The sequence below is a fragment of the Passer domesticus genome, chromosome 16, assembly GCF_036417665.1.
Source record: "Passer domesticus isolate bPasDom1 chromosome 16, bPasDom1.hap1, whole genome shotgun sequence".
Taxonomy (NCBI): domain Eukaryota; kingdom Metazoa; phylum Chordata; class Aves; order Passeriformes; family Passeridae; genus Passer; species Passer domesticus.
The window spans coordinates 7,638,709-7,654,687 of record NC_087489.1 but is presented as its reverse complement, the minus strand read 5'-3'; the positions used below and the strand labels follow the sequence as shown (position 1 = coordinate 7,654,687).

The 15,979-nt window shown below is 51.9% G+C and overlaps 1 protein-coding gene across 1 annotated transcript; it reads left to right on the top strand.

Moving 5' to 3' along the window:
• Positions 1–64: 64 nt before the first annotated feature.
• Positions 65–14,757, top strand: TTI1 (TELO2 interacting protein 1). Its single transcript, XM_064391761.1, has 7 exons — positions 65–2,548; positions 3,010–3,207; positions 3,990–4,132; positions 4,939–5,079; positions 6,489–6,693; positions 7,361–7,448; positions 13,352–14,757. The coding sequence occupies exons 1-7, from the start codon at positions 100–102 to the stop codon at positions 13,584–13,586; spliced, it is 3,459 nt and encodes a 1,152-aa protein (XP_064247831.1). The 5' UTR covers positions 65–99; the 3' UTR covers positions 13,587–14,757.
• The last annotated feature ends 1,222 nt before the right edge of the window (positions 14,758–15,979 follow it).

Below are 15,979 nucleotides of genomic sequence, written 5' to 3'. Positions count from 1 at the left end.
ACTGCGCGCACTCGCGATTTTTCTCACAGCGCCCGCCCAGGCCCGCGGGAGCTTTGTGGCGCTCGCAGCCCTGTTACTTTAGGGTCACGCCGCTGGCACATGCGCGTTGCGGACACCCGAGACTTTTCTCACAGTGCCCGCCTCACCTCTCGGGAGCTTTGTGGTGCTGGTACCGCGGCGTCACTTCCGGCACCCTCAGGGCTGCCCGGCCTGGCCCCGTGTGGGATCCCCGGTACCGGGCCGGGCCCGCGGCCCCGTTCCCCCGGCATGGCCGTGTTCGACACCCCGCAGGCGGCGTTCGGGGCGCTGCGCCCCGTCTGCGTGCAGCTGACACGGGCGCAGACGGTGGAGAACGTGCGGCTGCTGCAGGCGCAGCTGGGCGCGGTGAGCGGCGCGGCCCTGCAGGAGCTGCAGGAGTACGTGCTGTTCCCGCTGCGCTTCGCCCTGCGCCTGCCGGGGCCCAAGCAGGAGCGGCTGCTGCAGAGCCTGGTGCAGTGCATCGCCTCCGTGCTTGCGGCGACGTGCGTGAAGAAGCAGGAGCTGCTGCAGGAGCTCTTCTCGGAGCTCTGTACCTGCCTCGCTCCCCCTCCCAGCTCGGGCAAAGCCGCCCCGCTGTCCGAGGAGCTGAAGCTGGCTGTGATCCAGGCACTCCACACCCTGATGCACTCGGCTTATGGGGATGTTATCCTGTCTCTGTACCAACCTTCCACCCTTCCGCTCTTAGGATTTGCTGTGTCTTTGCTTCTGACGCTTGCAGAGCAAGAGAAAGCAAAGCAAATCAAGATCTCTGCTTTGGAGTGCTTGCAGGTCCTGGTTCTGCAGTGTGACTGCCAGGAGCACCGACACCTGGATGAAGACGAGGCGCAGCAATGTGGGGATTTGTTTGCTTCTTTTCTGCCCGGGATCTCTATTACCCTGTCTCGAGTTATTGCTGGAGACATCAAACAAGGTCACAAAACCACCGTTTCTGCCATCAGACTCTTTTATCTGATTGTTGGCTTGGTCATGGCTGATGAACAGCTAGCCAGAATCCCAAAGAGTAAGGAAAAGCTGCTGGTGGAACACAGCAGGATATCAGAGCTAATGATCCACAGAGGACCTGACTGGACTAAAAGTACTGCTGAAAAACTCTCTCTTCTGTTGCATAAAGTGGTTGAGTCCTCTTCAGTTCACCCCCACTGGAAGGTGAGACTGGAGCTGGTGGAGCTGGTGCACCACTTACTGAGGAGCTGCAGTCAGTCACTGGTGGGCTCGTTCAGCCACCTCTTAAAGGCCTTGGTTGGGCTGGTTAATGATGAAAACAGCCAAGTCCAGAGCAGGTGTAACAAAGTTCTGCAAGGGATCGCAGAGCAGAGGATCGTGGCCCAGAACAGGGCTCTTGCTGATGTCCTCTCTGAGAACCTCCATTCCCTCGCCACAGCTCTTCCCCGCCTGATGAACTCTCAGGATGACGTGGGCAAGGTTTCCACGCTGAGCTTATTGCTTGGCTACCTGAAGCTGCTGGGGCCCAAGGTTAACATTGTCCTCCACTCCGTGTCCCACCTGCAGCGCGTGTCCAAGGCGCTGGTGCAGGTTCTGGAGCTGGATGTGACAGATGTGAGGATTGTGGAGGCCCGGCGCTCCGGGCCACCCGGCCCCCTGCAGCAGGGTGTGCACAAGGGCAGGTGCCAGAAGAAATATTTCCGCTTCTTCACGGAGGAGAAGGTTTTCCAGCTCCTTCAGCAAGTGTGCCGTGTTCTGGGCTACTACGGGAACCTCTACTTGCTTGTGGATCACTTCATGGGGCTGTACCACGAGTCTGGCCTGTACCGAAAGCAGGCAGCCATGATCCTCAACGAGCTGGTCACGGGGGCTGCCGGGGTGGGAGTGGATTTCCTGCAGGAGAGGGAAGTTCCACTGAGCGTGGATGATCTCAAAGGGTCCATAACGTCCATTCTGGATGAGTACATGGACCAGGCCAACTGGTACTTGGTCACTAGCATTGACACGGAGGACAGCAGCCCCGGGCAGTCAGCGCAGCACCTGGGACTCGCTGTCCGTGCAGGAGGGGCACCCAGCAGCGTCCTCCCCCTGTCCCCAGAGCCCCCAGTCACTGCCCACACCATGAACAGCAACATCTGGCAGATCTGCATCCAGCTGGAGGGCGTTGGCTGCTTTGCCGCTGTCCTGGGGAGGGAGTTCCGGCTGCTGCTGCTGTCAGCTCTCTACCCTGTGCTGGAGAAGGCTGGGGACAGGACTCTGCTCATCAGTGAGACAGCACTGGGGACACTGGCAGACATTTGTGAGGCCTGTGGTTACGACTCGGTGCCGTGTTTGATTAATGAGAACTCTGACTATCTGGTGAACGGGATTTCCCTGAATCTGCGCCAGCTGGCCTGCCAGCCACGAGCGTCCCAGGTCCTGGACACCATGCTGAGGCATTCAGATGCCAGCTTGCTGCCACTGGTGGAAGATGTAATCCAAGATGTCCTGTCTGCACTAGATCAGTCTTACAATAGCCAGGCTCCCACCTTCCTCAGGGTCCTCCACTCACTCATGACTGCTCTAGGTACCAAAACCATGTTTGCTTTGTGTGATTCAGCCTTGCTGTCACTAAGGGTACTTGTCTTGGACCTTTCCACTTGCCATGGGAGGTTCCAGGTAGCTCAGGTGTTGCAGTGTGATGGCCACTGTGCTTTGCCTGCTGGGGCAGTACTCAAGCACAGATCACCAGTAGCTTTCCCTCTCCAGTTTTTCTGGCCTGCAGCCTTTCACAGGAACACGGCCTTTAGTGGCTGAGGAAGGATGGGTTCACTGCTCCCATGAACATTCTATAGGAGCACGTGGCATGTATTCCTTTTTAACTTTCTCATACTATCAAGGAGACTGGGGTGTGACAGCAGGTGCCTGAGTCAGGTGCAGTCCCACGGGGTGTGAGAGCCATCTCATCTCTCGTGGAACCCACGGCACCTGCTGACTTGCAGGAGGGGATGGTGGTTGCCCAGTGACATGTCAGTTCCTTTTTTGCAGTGCAGTGGTTTGGAATGCCCAGCGCTGAGGAGCACCAGCCAAGGCAGACTGACAGGGGCCAGAGCAGGGCTCTGTCCCAGGGACAGCAGAAGGTGACAATGACAAGTCAAGAAGTGGAACAATTCTTCCTTGACTACATCAGCCAGAAGCAGATCGCAGAGGGTGATCTTCCTGACCTGGAGGAGGAGGAGGAGGCAGGTCAGTGCTGTGTGTGGCTGGAGGGGAGCATGGTGAGTTTGCAGTGAAACTGTGACCTCTGAGGTGTCCTTTTATCACATGGGACCTTGGGACCAGGTTGACAGTCTCAGGTCTTCTTTGGGCTGACCTTGCTTCATGTAAAGTGCTGTTGGGTGTTCTCACTTTGTTCTCTTTGAGTGGGGAAGCCAAATGTTTGCAGATCAAGGCTTCTCTAGCTCTGAGACACAAGCTCACTGTGTTTTTTCTTACCTCATAACACTTCATTTGGGTTCAGGACCTGAAGTTTCATCTTTCCAGGATCCTTTGTGGTTTCCTCGTGTTCCCTTGGGAATCTCCGAACTGTTTTCTCCTGGCTAATGATGCTGCTGCTCCCTTCTCACTTGGCCGTGGCAGGCACTGCAGACATTCATATAGGGAACTTTTTAGTCTTCACTGGGCTGTGCTGCAATCCTGACCTTTAAATACCTCATCTTTAAATACCCAGGCTTTTCATTTTTAATAAAAATCAATGGGAAATAAGTCCATGGTGAGAAGAGACTGCAAATGTCAGACCAGCTGCATTGTCCCGTAAAGAAAGCGAACATTCCCTAGCCCCACACTCTCAACTGAACCTGACACTAACTCACAGAACTCATAGGCTTAACTATATCTAAGCACATCAAAAAATGCCAAAGGCCTTACTCAGGAATTTGCAGAGTCGTCGTGGGTGGGTGATCTGTGACTGTGATCTCCCAGAGCTCCCAAGTAATTTTCACGGCTTCAGTAATGGTTTTGTCTTCCAGGTGAGGTTCCCCTTGCTAAGCCAGAGCCCAGCTCTGACACAGAAGGAGAGGCTCCAATGCCAAGCCATGCTCAGCTGGCCAGGGATGTGATGGAGAGGTGCATCCACTTGCTGTCTGACGGGAGCCTCCGAGTGCGGCTGAAGGTCGGTAATGGCCAGCTCTGAGGGGACAGATGGTGCCCATGAAGGGGCTGGTAGCTCATCAGCGTGTGTGCCATGCACGTTGGGCTCCCTGCCATCCCAGGTTTGTGCTGCCATATGCTCCAGCAGGACAGATCCTCCAAACCTGGCAAGAGAAAGGGAGGTAGTTTTTCGGGAGGGCACTGGATTAGGAATGGCAGCCAGGCGGAACAGAATCTTAAGGGTGGCTTTGTATTGGACACTTTCCCTTGATGCTCATGACAGTTAAGTCTTGTGCTTTGTGCTTTGGTGGAGGAAACAGAAGCATCTTTCTCCCATCTGTGCCTCCCATCCCCCTTCCTCAGGCTGCAGTGCACAGGCTGATGAATGTTTTTGAAGTAGCTGGGGTGATGATAAGCAGGGCTAAAAGCCTGGCTTTTTTTTCTAATTATGAAAACCCTTTGAAGGTGGCCTCCTTTTAAAGTGCAAAGTGAGACAGAAAAATGAGGCATAACCCAGATTCTCATCCCAGCAGCCCCAGCTCTGTCAGGTGGTCCTGCTGCCACTGCCGCAGTGGGGTCCAAGTGTGCAGCTCAGCCTGTGGGATTAGGGCAGGAATCCTGCCCTGCTCCCAGCCCAGCACAGGTTGTGTCACTGCTTGTCCCTTTGCAAGCAGGCCTGGTTTCTAGCACTGTTCACTGTTCCTGCTGCGGTAAAACCGCACCCTTTGCTGTCCAACCCCTCCTCCCAGCTTGCTGCCGTGCCGCTGGGATCCACCTGAATGCCTGGCACTGCAGCACTCTGAGTCTGTTCCCTCCCCTCGTGCCCAGGCCCTGGACGTGCTGGAGCTCTGTGTAACCATGCTGCATCCTCATGGAAACCATCTGCTTCCCATGGCTCACCGTGTCTGGCCAGCTCTCGTCACCCGGCTGATTAGCGACGACCCTCTGGCAGTGCTCAGAGCCTTCAAGGTATGGCAGTGCCTGCCAGCAGCATTTCCAGCTGGGGCTTGGGCAGGAAGTGGCTCAGGCAGTGCTGCAGCTCAGGAGAGAGCACCAAGCTCCTGCAGCAATGTTTCAGTGTGGTTTGGAGCATTGGAGTCACCATGCTCTGCTGTGGGTGTTTGTACCACTCTCACTGCAGCTTGGCCACAGTAAAGCCTTGATGCTGTTCCTGGGGGAAGCAGCAATGTTGGTGGTTACTGCAGAGATGAGAAAAACAGCTCTACAGCCTCAGCAGATGTTAGGGGCACCACACAGTGCATCTTGGTCTTGCTGGAGGCACAGTCCCAGCATCCTCTTTGGAAGTCTCAGATTGAAAATAGGGGAACATTTCATGATTGAGGCATTGGCAAGGGAAGGGAGAGGTTGAACAAAGACTTGGCCCTATAATGACATTATTAAAGGGCTCCTGACCTTGTCAGCTGGCTCCTTTCTCCTCCTGACTCACAGGCTGGCCAGTAAAGCATGTTTCCAGAGGTTGCCAGCCCCAGCACTGCAGATGAATTCGTCTGCTGGGCAGAGTGAGATTCATTTTGGAGTCCTTCAGTGTGAATAAAGAGAGTTTTGATTCCTGAAATTCCAGAAGCCACGCACTCCAGTCTCTGAATAGCCATACCTATCATGTGCCTGCCCTAAAAGGAGGTAGAGATTGCTGTACAAAAACTAATTAACTCTGGAAAAGTTCAAGTCATCATTACAATTTGCACCCAGCTTGGGTTTTGCTGTATGAATTCCCCTCAAAATGTCTTCCTGCCTAAATTCTAGGACCAGAAGTGTCATATCAGTGTAAAGCAAACACAACATAACCAGCATCTCAGTCCTGCACACTGAGACCATGACTCAGTGAAGTTTCAGAAGAGAGATCAGTGTCCTGGCCACATGGATCCCCCTTTGTTTTTACATGCATTTAGGGCAATTCTCTACCCAGTTTGAGTTTGATCCTGGACAGACACCAGTAGTGCTGGGTGCCCTTTTTCTGTGGCCACTTGGCCTTTCTGCTTGCTGACGTGCTTGGAAGGATGGGTTGTCTGCACCACAAAAGAGATTTAAGGATATAATCATATTTAATGGCATTTTCCATCAGAGACTTCTCCACTAATTCTGAGCAAGAATGCAGAGCTGCTCTTACCTTTACTGTGCTAATGAGGGAAGGGCAGCCCAGGAGGTCAGCCAGGTGACACTGCAGAGCTCACTCAGCCTCTCAAACATTCACCTTCTGCTCATTATGGGGAAGCTGGGGCAGGTGTGGTCACAATGCTCTCATCTGCAAAAACAATTCTCCAGGAGAGTGAATGTCTGAATCCCCCAGGCTGGTGTGCATCACTGAGCTGCTCCCAGCCAGTGTGAGCACTCTCCCCTGTACCTGATGTCTCTCTTAGGTGCTGTGTACCCTGGGTCAAACATGTGGGGACTTCCTGAGGCAGAGGTTCTCCAAAGATGTCCTGCCCAAGCTGACCAGTTCCCTCCTGAGCCAGGCCCCAGTGAGTGCCAGAGCTGGGCCTGTGTACAGCCACACACTGGCCTTCAAGCTGCAGCTGGCTGTGCTGCAGGGCCTGGGCTCTCTCTGTGAGAAGCTGGACATGGGTGAGTACCAGAGGAAGCACAGGCTGTGTGGGTCTCTGCCAGACTTTGTCTCCTCTCTTGCTGCTTCTCCTCCTGCTGCCCACAAACTGATTTCCTGATCTTCTCTAGCCTGGGTCTGATCTCTTTGGGAGCTCTGTAAAAAGGTGCTGTGAACTCTTTTCTCCCCAGGAGACAAATGGGAGAGAAGGTTTCCACCACATGCAAAATGTGACTGCTCGTCCCACTTGTGGATGAGAAGAGGGCACAGAACAGAGTCCCTGCATTGCTGTTGGGCCACACTTTGTTCTTACTGGACAAACTGGAGCCCAGATAAGACTTCTGGCTAGCTCGACTGGTTCCGTTGTGGGCTTGTCTCTGGGGGACCCTTTAAATCCAGCACATCACACTCTTCTATTGAATGAAACTCTGAAATTCTCCCCAAGTGAAATTTCTGGAACTGGCTTTGATGAGGGAGAAGGTTTGCTGGCTAGTTGCTCTTTTCCTCTCAGTGCCCTTGATTGCTTTCCTGGCTTTGCAGCAAGATGCTTAAAAGGCAAGGTCAGAAGAGCTCCGGGTCAGACAGCTCAAAGGCTCTGAAGCCTCTGCTGCCAATTTGGAGCTGATTCCATTAGGCAGCAGCTGCTGAGGAGGTCACCTCCTACCCTTCTTTCCTGTTCCATTTCTGCAGGCGAGAGTGACCTGAATAAAGTGGCAGATGCCTGCCTGATTTACCTCAGTGCCAAGCAACCTGTGAAACTGCAAGAAGCTGCCCAGAGGTAATGTCTCTTAAATGCAGGTGTGTTGGGTGTACAAATAGTGGGGGACAGAGGGAGCATGGTGATCCCATTCCTTTTGCACCTTTCCTGTTTCACCTCCCACCACGTTCAAGTCCTGTACAACAGGGCCTCTCATGGAGATTTCTGGGGTGAAGTATCACTCCCCAAAATGAGTGAGAGAGGTCAGTTGTCAGCTTGGACAGACATTACAGGTGACCTTGCTGTACATTTGGGAATAGAGGGGAAGATGTGCTACTTGCTTTTTCCTAACCAAATACTTGAGGCCTTTGGCCCACTGGTGGCATCAAACTGCAGAGGGGAGATGACTGTGGAAGAGGATGTGCCAGGCATTCCCTTGTATTTTATCACTTGATACCTTCTGCAGGCTGGGGGATCTACTTCTGTTTTCCTTCCATTTTCCCTGGGCTCCAGCCAGGTGGACCAGAGTTTGTTTGGGAAGCTGTCAGTCTTGGCACCAGTGTTGCTCTGAGAAGGCTGGGGGAGTCTAAAAGAGCAAAGACAGTTTAGGTGAACACACTCCAGCTCTGGGAAGTGTTGACAGACGTACTTTGCTGCTTGGTGTACAAAATCCTGCTCAGTGTGTTCTGCTGTCAGGATAAGAAATCACTGTTGTCATGTGTTGTCACCTGGAACCAAGGCTGGAGATTTCAGGAGACAAAGCGAGTCCAGGCACAGAACACGGGACATAGATCAGGAAGCCCCTCTGCCGAAGGATGGGGTGAAAACCAGGCAGCTCCCCCTTCCTGTGCGGCCAGCCCTGCCCTGCCCCGAGGGGAGGGGAGGGGAAGCCAGCGGGTTCCGCAGGCTCTGCGGTTTCGGATTTCCAGGGCAGGCTGCTGGAAGGGAAGCAAAGGGAAGTGCAGCCCATCCGTTCCCTTTCACAAAGCACAGGCTCCCGGGGGTGCAGGGTGTGAAGGGCTTTGTGTGGCTGGGCAGCAGTTCAGAGGCAGCGCTCTCCCGAGCTGGAGCATTCCTTTGTTTGTGTCTCTGCACGGATGGGAGCGGGTTTATTTTTACCTTGGAGGCTTTCACAGCAGCACAGCAGGCTCCAGCAGCATTTGTTCTGCAGAGGGGCTCTGTGCTGTGGGAGTGCATCCCCTTAATGCAATAATGCCTCAGTCTGTGCAAGCGATGCTGGATGAAAAGCAGAACACCAGGATTTATCTAGATATTTGGAATCTGAAGCTTTTAAATCATTAACCAAGCAGCTTGAGAAGCTGTGCAATTTCCCCCCAGCAGCAGGGGTAGGGGGAATATGAAATGAGCCCTGTTGGAAGCTGTATGCTGAAGTGAGCTCACTTGTTAGAGCAAAAGGGCAGCAAAGTTCAGGGCAAGTAACATTTTTCTCCTGTGTGTTACTTTTATTATATTTTAAGGGGAATATGCCATATATTTTGCTCCTCCCCCCATGCTTTTGATGCACCATACATCACATGTGTGAACCAAGCTGCTCATAGAAGTCCTTGCTGTCTCCTGTTTAACTCCATTGACCAGACACATGTATGCACTGGGGCATGCATCATGCCTGGCCTGACAGTACTGACATGGCAGCATTTGGAGGTTTCTTTTGGGTTTAATTTTTTCAGTTCAGCCCTGTGTGATCTCTGATCTTGGAGCCTGGGTGGATTAGAGTTCATTGTATCACACTCACTTTTAACTGTATTTCCCTGATACGAGGTTTCAGCCTGGAAAAGCCAAAATTAGTTTGGACCATAACAATCAGCTCCTGTATCAGGATAAGAATCACTTCTCAGCCATCCTTCCACTTCTGTTCTCCAGCTGCTGAACCACCACATTCCTCTAAGTTCTGCCTCTTCTTGCTCTCCATGTGCCTGAAAGTAATCCTGCAAACTGACACAGGCTGTCACACATAAGGGCCTTTCCATCTAAGCAAGGGCAGTGTTATCAGCCTGATACATGAGAAATTCTGCATTTTAAATGCTTCTAAAAACAGATAGACCAGAACTAATCTTAGCCCCAGCCTGAGCGCCAGCGTACGTCACATAACTCAGCTTTATCACTGCAGAAATCATAGGAGGTAAAAGGATGTTTGGAATCAGCTTGCCATGGTGATTTATACTAACTGGCCTTTGCTCAGCTCTTAGGGTTCTTATTCAGCTGATGGGTTGTGACCTGTCAAGAGCAAGGTCAGGACTCACAAAGTCAGCTGTAGCTCCAAAAATCATACACTGACTACGTGAGGATTCTGTAGGCATGCAAGGGCTGAGCAGGAAGTTTTGGCCAAGATGCCTGAGCCACAAAAAGAAAAAGGAAAAAGGGAGTTTGGCTATCATCCAGGGATGTTATCATGCCCCAAGGAGTCTGCTTAATCCCATTTATGGGACCCTGTAGCTTTATTAGATGAAGCAGTGGGAGTAAGTGATTTTTGTAACTGCAGCTTCATGCAATACTCAACAGGCAAAAATAGATGCTGGGGGAAAAAAGAACTCCAGCACATCTGAGGAAGAGAAAATGGGACAATAACAATAGGTTTTACTAGAAGATGACTGCTGGGAGTATTCCAGGAGAATATTATCCAAAGCTTTTTAAAAAACCAAACACAAAATCACCAAAGAGACCAAACTCACTGAAGAAGAGTTTGGGAATGCCAAGGAGCACTAGAAAAGTCTTTGCCATCATTGAAGAAGATGAGCCTATGCAAGGGTGGGGAAGTGCCCAGAGAGACTTGAGCAAGGGGGCATCTGGGGCCCCACTTCTGGGAACAAGGCTGGGAGATGGTGGGAACTGAAAGTCACAATTTGTAAATCTGAGCTTCTCGTCAGTCTATGAAGTTGCATCATCCCTGACAATCTTTTCACTTCAGGGAATAAAACCTTGAAGGAAAAGAGATTAGGAAATTGTCACTAGCCCCTGTCAAAACTGACAAGTAGTTTCCATTTTTTCAGTTTCAAGTGACTGTTTTGAAATTTACACTTAATTCCTACTAAATGTTTGCAGCCTTTCAGTCAGCATTCTGGATAGGAATGATGGTTTTTTTCCCCCCCTAAGATGCTGAAATAATTTCCTCAGTTCTTACCCAAGCCTATGGTGGGCTGTATCCAGTTAAACATTCAGCAGGGATGGAAAGCCAGGAAGCCTTGTCCTTCTGCCAGTCTGTTCACTGTGCCATGGCTTTGCTTGGAGGCTGGGAGAAGACAAGGCAACAGATACCCAAATTGCTCTGTGCTAGTAGAATAACTTTAGCACACTTGGGACAAATATGAGCTATTTGGGGAGCTTTATTTCATACCAGGGTTGATTATACAGCTTACCTCTTCTGGTTTGCTTGTGTGGTTTGTTGGGTATTCATTGTCAGCTGTCACTCCCAGGCTGGATTGAAGCATGCCAGAACAGCCACCTGCTCAAGGCAAAATTCAATAAAGTGATATTTAAGAAAAAAAGAAAAAAGAAAAAGGCAACAACATAAAACAAACTTGGATTAACCCCAGGATTCTTTGCTATGGAAACAGGTTGCTTGGAAACTACCCCAGAGTTAGTTTGAAAATGTAAAAGTCAAGTTGTTCTTTAAGCTGCAGAGCACTCCAGGCTATCAGGGATAATCACAGCCTCGAACCATGATGGGCACCAGAGGCAGTGAGTTCTCCAGGGTCTGGATAACCTCTGAGGGTCGCTCTCCCTGGAGCAGCTGATTGGGAAGAGGTTGGAGAGCAGAGTGTCTGTGCTGTGAGTGGAAGAGCTACTGCTGTGTGTGTGCTGGGGATCAGCAGCCTGCTGCACAATATTCCCTCTTCCCGTGTTCACTTCACAGCAATTCCTTGTCCTTGCCTGCTCCCAGCCCAGCCGTGAGGAGCAGGGATTATCTCTGCAGCTGCCCATTGAAAACTGGGTGGGAGCACTGGGAGCTGGTGTTTGCTGGCACACAGAGCTGTGTGCTCCTGCTGTCACAGCCAGGCTGGGGGCACGGGCAGGGCAGTGGCTGCAGAGCTGGAGCCAGGATGGCAGCAGCCAGAGCTCCATACCCTGCCCCTCACTCGGGCTGGCACCCAGTGGGCCAGTCCTCCCCTTGCAGTCAGCAGAGCTGCAGGAACAAAGCCAGGGGAGTGAGGAGTCCTGTGAGCTCACCTGCAGCTGGCCAATCCACAGAAAAAGGTCGTGTTGCTGAGGCAGCTGCCAAGCCCAGCTATCACTGTGGAGCACATTCCCACTGGTTCCTCTGGAGCAGGCAGATAGGCACTGCCAGCACCTTGGGAGGGGACACTGCCAGCAGCTTCAGTGGTGACATCTCCCCTCTTGCTGTTCAGAGACCTGCACTGAGGGCCAGGTGAGGTGTTAATGGCAGAGAGGCAAAGGCAACAGCTTTGCATGAGTAACGAGTCACATCCACAGGGTTATTGTGAAGAGGAAAGGGAGCTCTCTCCTACCTTCATCTCATTTCTGTGCTCTTTCACTTTACCCATGGCACTGCACTCCCTTTTCAGAGAAGAGCTTCTCAAAGGGATTTCTCCCTGCTTTACATTGGAAGCAACCTCACTTTAGGGATGAAAGCTCTTCCAGGAGAAATTTGGACAGCAATCAGATGTGGATTTTGTGTGGCTTTTGTAGCAAGTGATCTTTGCTTTTAGAGAGAGTTCAGTTCTGTTCTTCTTGGGAGAGCAGAGACAGACCTACTTGATTTCTCTTCCCATTACCTGACCTAGGAGCTGTTCTCCTCACAGCTCCATGATTTCACTGAAAACTAGAGACCTGAAGACTCGTGGCTGGGCTTTACTGGGATCTTGGGAAACTGTACCATAGGTGTGGTGAGTGCTGAGTGCCTTTGGTGTTTACAGAACACTCAGCACCATTCAGGAAGAGGCCTTGCAAATTCCAGTCTAATTTTGTTCATGGCACAACCAGAGAGTTTAATACCAGTTAAGCCTAGTACACCTTCTGTGCATTAAACCCTGACACAGACCTAGCTAAGCCCAAAGGTTGCTGCAGGGACAACTGGCAGGAGGGGGTGGGTAAGTGTAGGTCACACAAATCAGCATTTGCTCTTTCACTCCTTGAGCTTCCTGCTCTTCAGCAGCAGCTGTGTCCCAGCAGCTCACAGCTGGAGCCCTGTGTGAAGGGCATGCTGGAAAGGCAAATCCCATCTTACTGAGGTGTGGAAATGCAAAGTGAAAACCATCAACACAGCAGTAAATCTGCAGAGGAAGTTGTGATTCCTCTTTTCCTTCATTCTGTTGTTAGTGAAGATTGTGTTTGGTTTTGGTTTAAAATCCTGCTCTGTGAAAGGTGCTGTGCAGAATGACAAAAATTTGGAGGCAGGACTTGGGATGGTGGGAGATCTTACTTGAGCAAAAAGCCCTCAAATACAGCATTGAGCTTCCCTTGGGGCTCAGCCTGGGCAGCTGTTCCCAAATACTCCTGGGTTTGCCACCTCTGGAAAGGCAGAGAAGCCCAGGTGGGTTAACTCCCTTATTCTCCAAAAACCAGAGAGGGTGGTGAACAACTCACACAGCTTCTCCCAAGATCTCTGCAGGAGCTGTTGTCCAAAAGATCCCAGATATGCACAGCACATGCAGTCACCACAGTCACCTCCCCAGCAGTGGGACAGGCAGGTTTGTGCTTGTGCCAGCAACAGCTCACACAGTGCCAGCCCCAAGCCTGGGTCAGTCCTGCACCAGCTGCTTGTTTGATATCCATAAGTGACTGTGTGGTATCATAAATATTTTTCTCCCACATGCCAGTAGCTGTGAGACACAGAGCTGCTTTCTTGGGCACAGGGGCATTGCCCTCTGTAAAGAGCCAAATTTGTGCAGCTGCCAGAGGTTGCCACCAGCATCAAAGCTTTCCTTAACTCTTAATAACCCCATTGGGTGCCAACCACAAGGCTTTGTCCTTACTCTTCTTTCCTCTCTCCCTGTTGTTTTCCACAGTGTTTTCCTGCACCTGATGCACGTGGACCCTGACAGCACCTGGCTGCTCCTGAGTGAGGTGTGCTGCCCCGAGGGCTTTGAGCCCCCCCACGGCAGCCTGCAGCCAGTGAGGCTCAGTGGGATGGGGCAGCCACGGAACGAGCTCACTGACAACGTGCTGCTCCTGCTCCAGAGGCTGCAGCAGCAGGAGGGCACAGCTCCCAGCACCAGCACACAGGAGGCATCTCCTTCCTGACAGACCTACAAGGCAGCTGGGATGGGAAAGAGGAACCACCAGGACAGAGCTCACCTGGGAAAACACCATCAGTGAGAACCCAAATGGTTCAGGGGCAGAGGAAGGGCTGCCCAGTCTGGGGCACTGGCTGAGACACCATCCCTGTGGCAGAGGGTTTATTTTTTGAAGCAGTGTTTGAGGATGAGGTGGGTACATGACCCTAACTCCTGACTTGTGCCTGGCCAGCACCATATGCAGAGAAAATGACACATCTATTCCAAATTCTTCAGTATGGAGAGTGATTTATCTTCCAGAAATTACTTCCTAGCCCTTGATCCTTGGGGAGGTTTAGCACTTTAGCACCCCCCACACCTCTCTGATCTCTTCACAGCTGTGATGATGCCTCCCATTCTCAGCTGGACAGTGACTGACAACTCAAAGCAAAAGCTTTTTCTGGCCTTTACCCTTCCCAGGAAGAGAATCTTGTTTGGGGTGCACTATAAACCTGTTCTCTTTAAAAGCAGTTAATCTCAGAAGTTAAAGTGCATTTCCAATAAATTCCTCACCTGTGTTGCTATCAAGAACAACGTGTCCTCTCAGAGGCATCAGGGCTGCTCCTCACAGCTGCAGTTGGCTGAGACCAGATGGAGGCAGCCAAACGTGCTCTGTTCTCCTTCTCACTCTCTGTGAGGTTCTGTAGAGAACCAGCCAGCCCTGATTTACACCTGGGAGGGATTTACAGCTTCTCCCATGCCCAGATCATGGTATTCAGGCCATTTCTAGCCCCTACCCCAAGGAGAATTGGATGAAGCACCTGCCTTGCCTCTGTGCCTGTCCATGGTCAGGCAGTGCCAGTGAGCACCATGGCACAGTGCCATGGTTTGTCACAGTAGGGTCAGCGTGGTACAGTGAGCAGAGGATGGCTTGTTTTTGGGGTCAGCTCACTCCCCCTGCTGATTGAACTCTCCCCTGATCTCCAGCTCCCACATCCCCAGGCTCTTGCTGCAGAGATTGTCCATGGGCACTGCTTTGCCCAGATCCCTCAGCTTCCCCCCAGCAGCTCCTGGCAGCAGGTGCCTCCTGACAATGGGGGAACATCTATGCAAGTGAAGCAAAAGGGCAGATCTTGACTAAATTTGGAAGCAAGCTCAGAAATACAAAAACCAAAGCAATAAATAGATTGTTACATGGAGCAGGCTTTGTGCATCACTGTTGGGATCCTGGGTGAACATCCAAAACAAGTCTCTGTTGGTTGGCCCAAGGGCACTGCCTGTGCTGCCACATCCCTCAGCTGAAGTTACCTCCCCTTGTGTCCCTGGTTTTATTCAGGCTTTCCTTCTGTTTGCTTCTCCAGGAAAACACAAGTCAGTGGCTTTTTATCCAGTAGGACAGGGCTGCAGGTCAGCTTTACTCTTTTTTAATATCTGTTCAGTGCTTAACGCTGGTTGGGTTCCATACAAAGGAGCCTTCAGAGCTGCTCTGACAGGGCAGGCAGGGAGGTGAAATACTGTCTTTGCTTTCCAAGCGCCCTTGGGGCTGGTGCAGTTTCCTGGGTTGTTGTAGCACTTGACAAAACTCATCCATTAGGTGCAGATGCTGCATCCAGTCTGGCTCTGCTCAGCTGTGCTGTGGTGGGGATTCCAAGGACACATCCTGCCTGTGCCAAGGCTTGCCATCCTGCAGGACGGGTGTGGGATTCAAGGGCAGCATTGTCCCATCACTGCCCAGTGCCCAGGAACCAACCCCATCACCCAGAGGGCTGTGGCACAGCTGGCTGCACTGAGACACCCCCACCCAGAGCCTGTGGTTCACAGTGCTGTGCAGAGATTTTCCCCACAGCCCCAGCCAGCAGGTGGGTGCTGGTGGCAGGAGAGGCTGTCCTGCCTGTCAGTCAGCTCCTCTCAGCTTCATTATTGCCCTTGCTTTATTGGAAGCTGAGTAAATTGCTTTTGTCTGAGGCAGGGTAATGGCTGGGAGAGGGACTGCGTGGAAATGGCATTTTCATGAGGCTGGTTCCTCCCCAGCAGTGACTTGCATATTAAGCTCAGCCCCTTCACAAGCCCCAGGCTGTCCCCACCAGAACTCTCCTCCACCAAGCAGCCCCCAACACTCTGGGGTGGGGACCCCCAGCTCCCCCCACTCCAGCCACCCTCTCTGGGATCAGAGAGCAAAGAAAGCTGTGTCCAGCTGCCTCCTCCATGCACAAACCCAGCCAGGACCCTGGGGGACTGCCACCCTGCTGGGGGCACAGTCCCACACACAGTCCCTGGCAGCAGGCACTGCTGAGCCATGCACACAGATCCAGCAGGGTCCACTCCTCGACTCCTGCTCCCAGTTTTTGCTCTAAACTCAGCAAAATTAATCTCTTCTAATAAAACCTGTTATTGTTAAAGCTCACCTCCAGGTTTTACAAA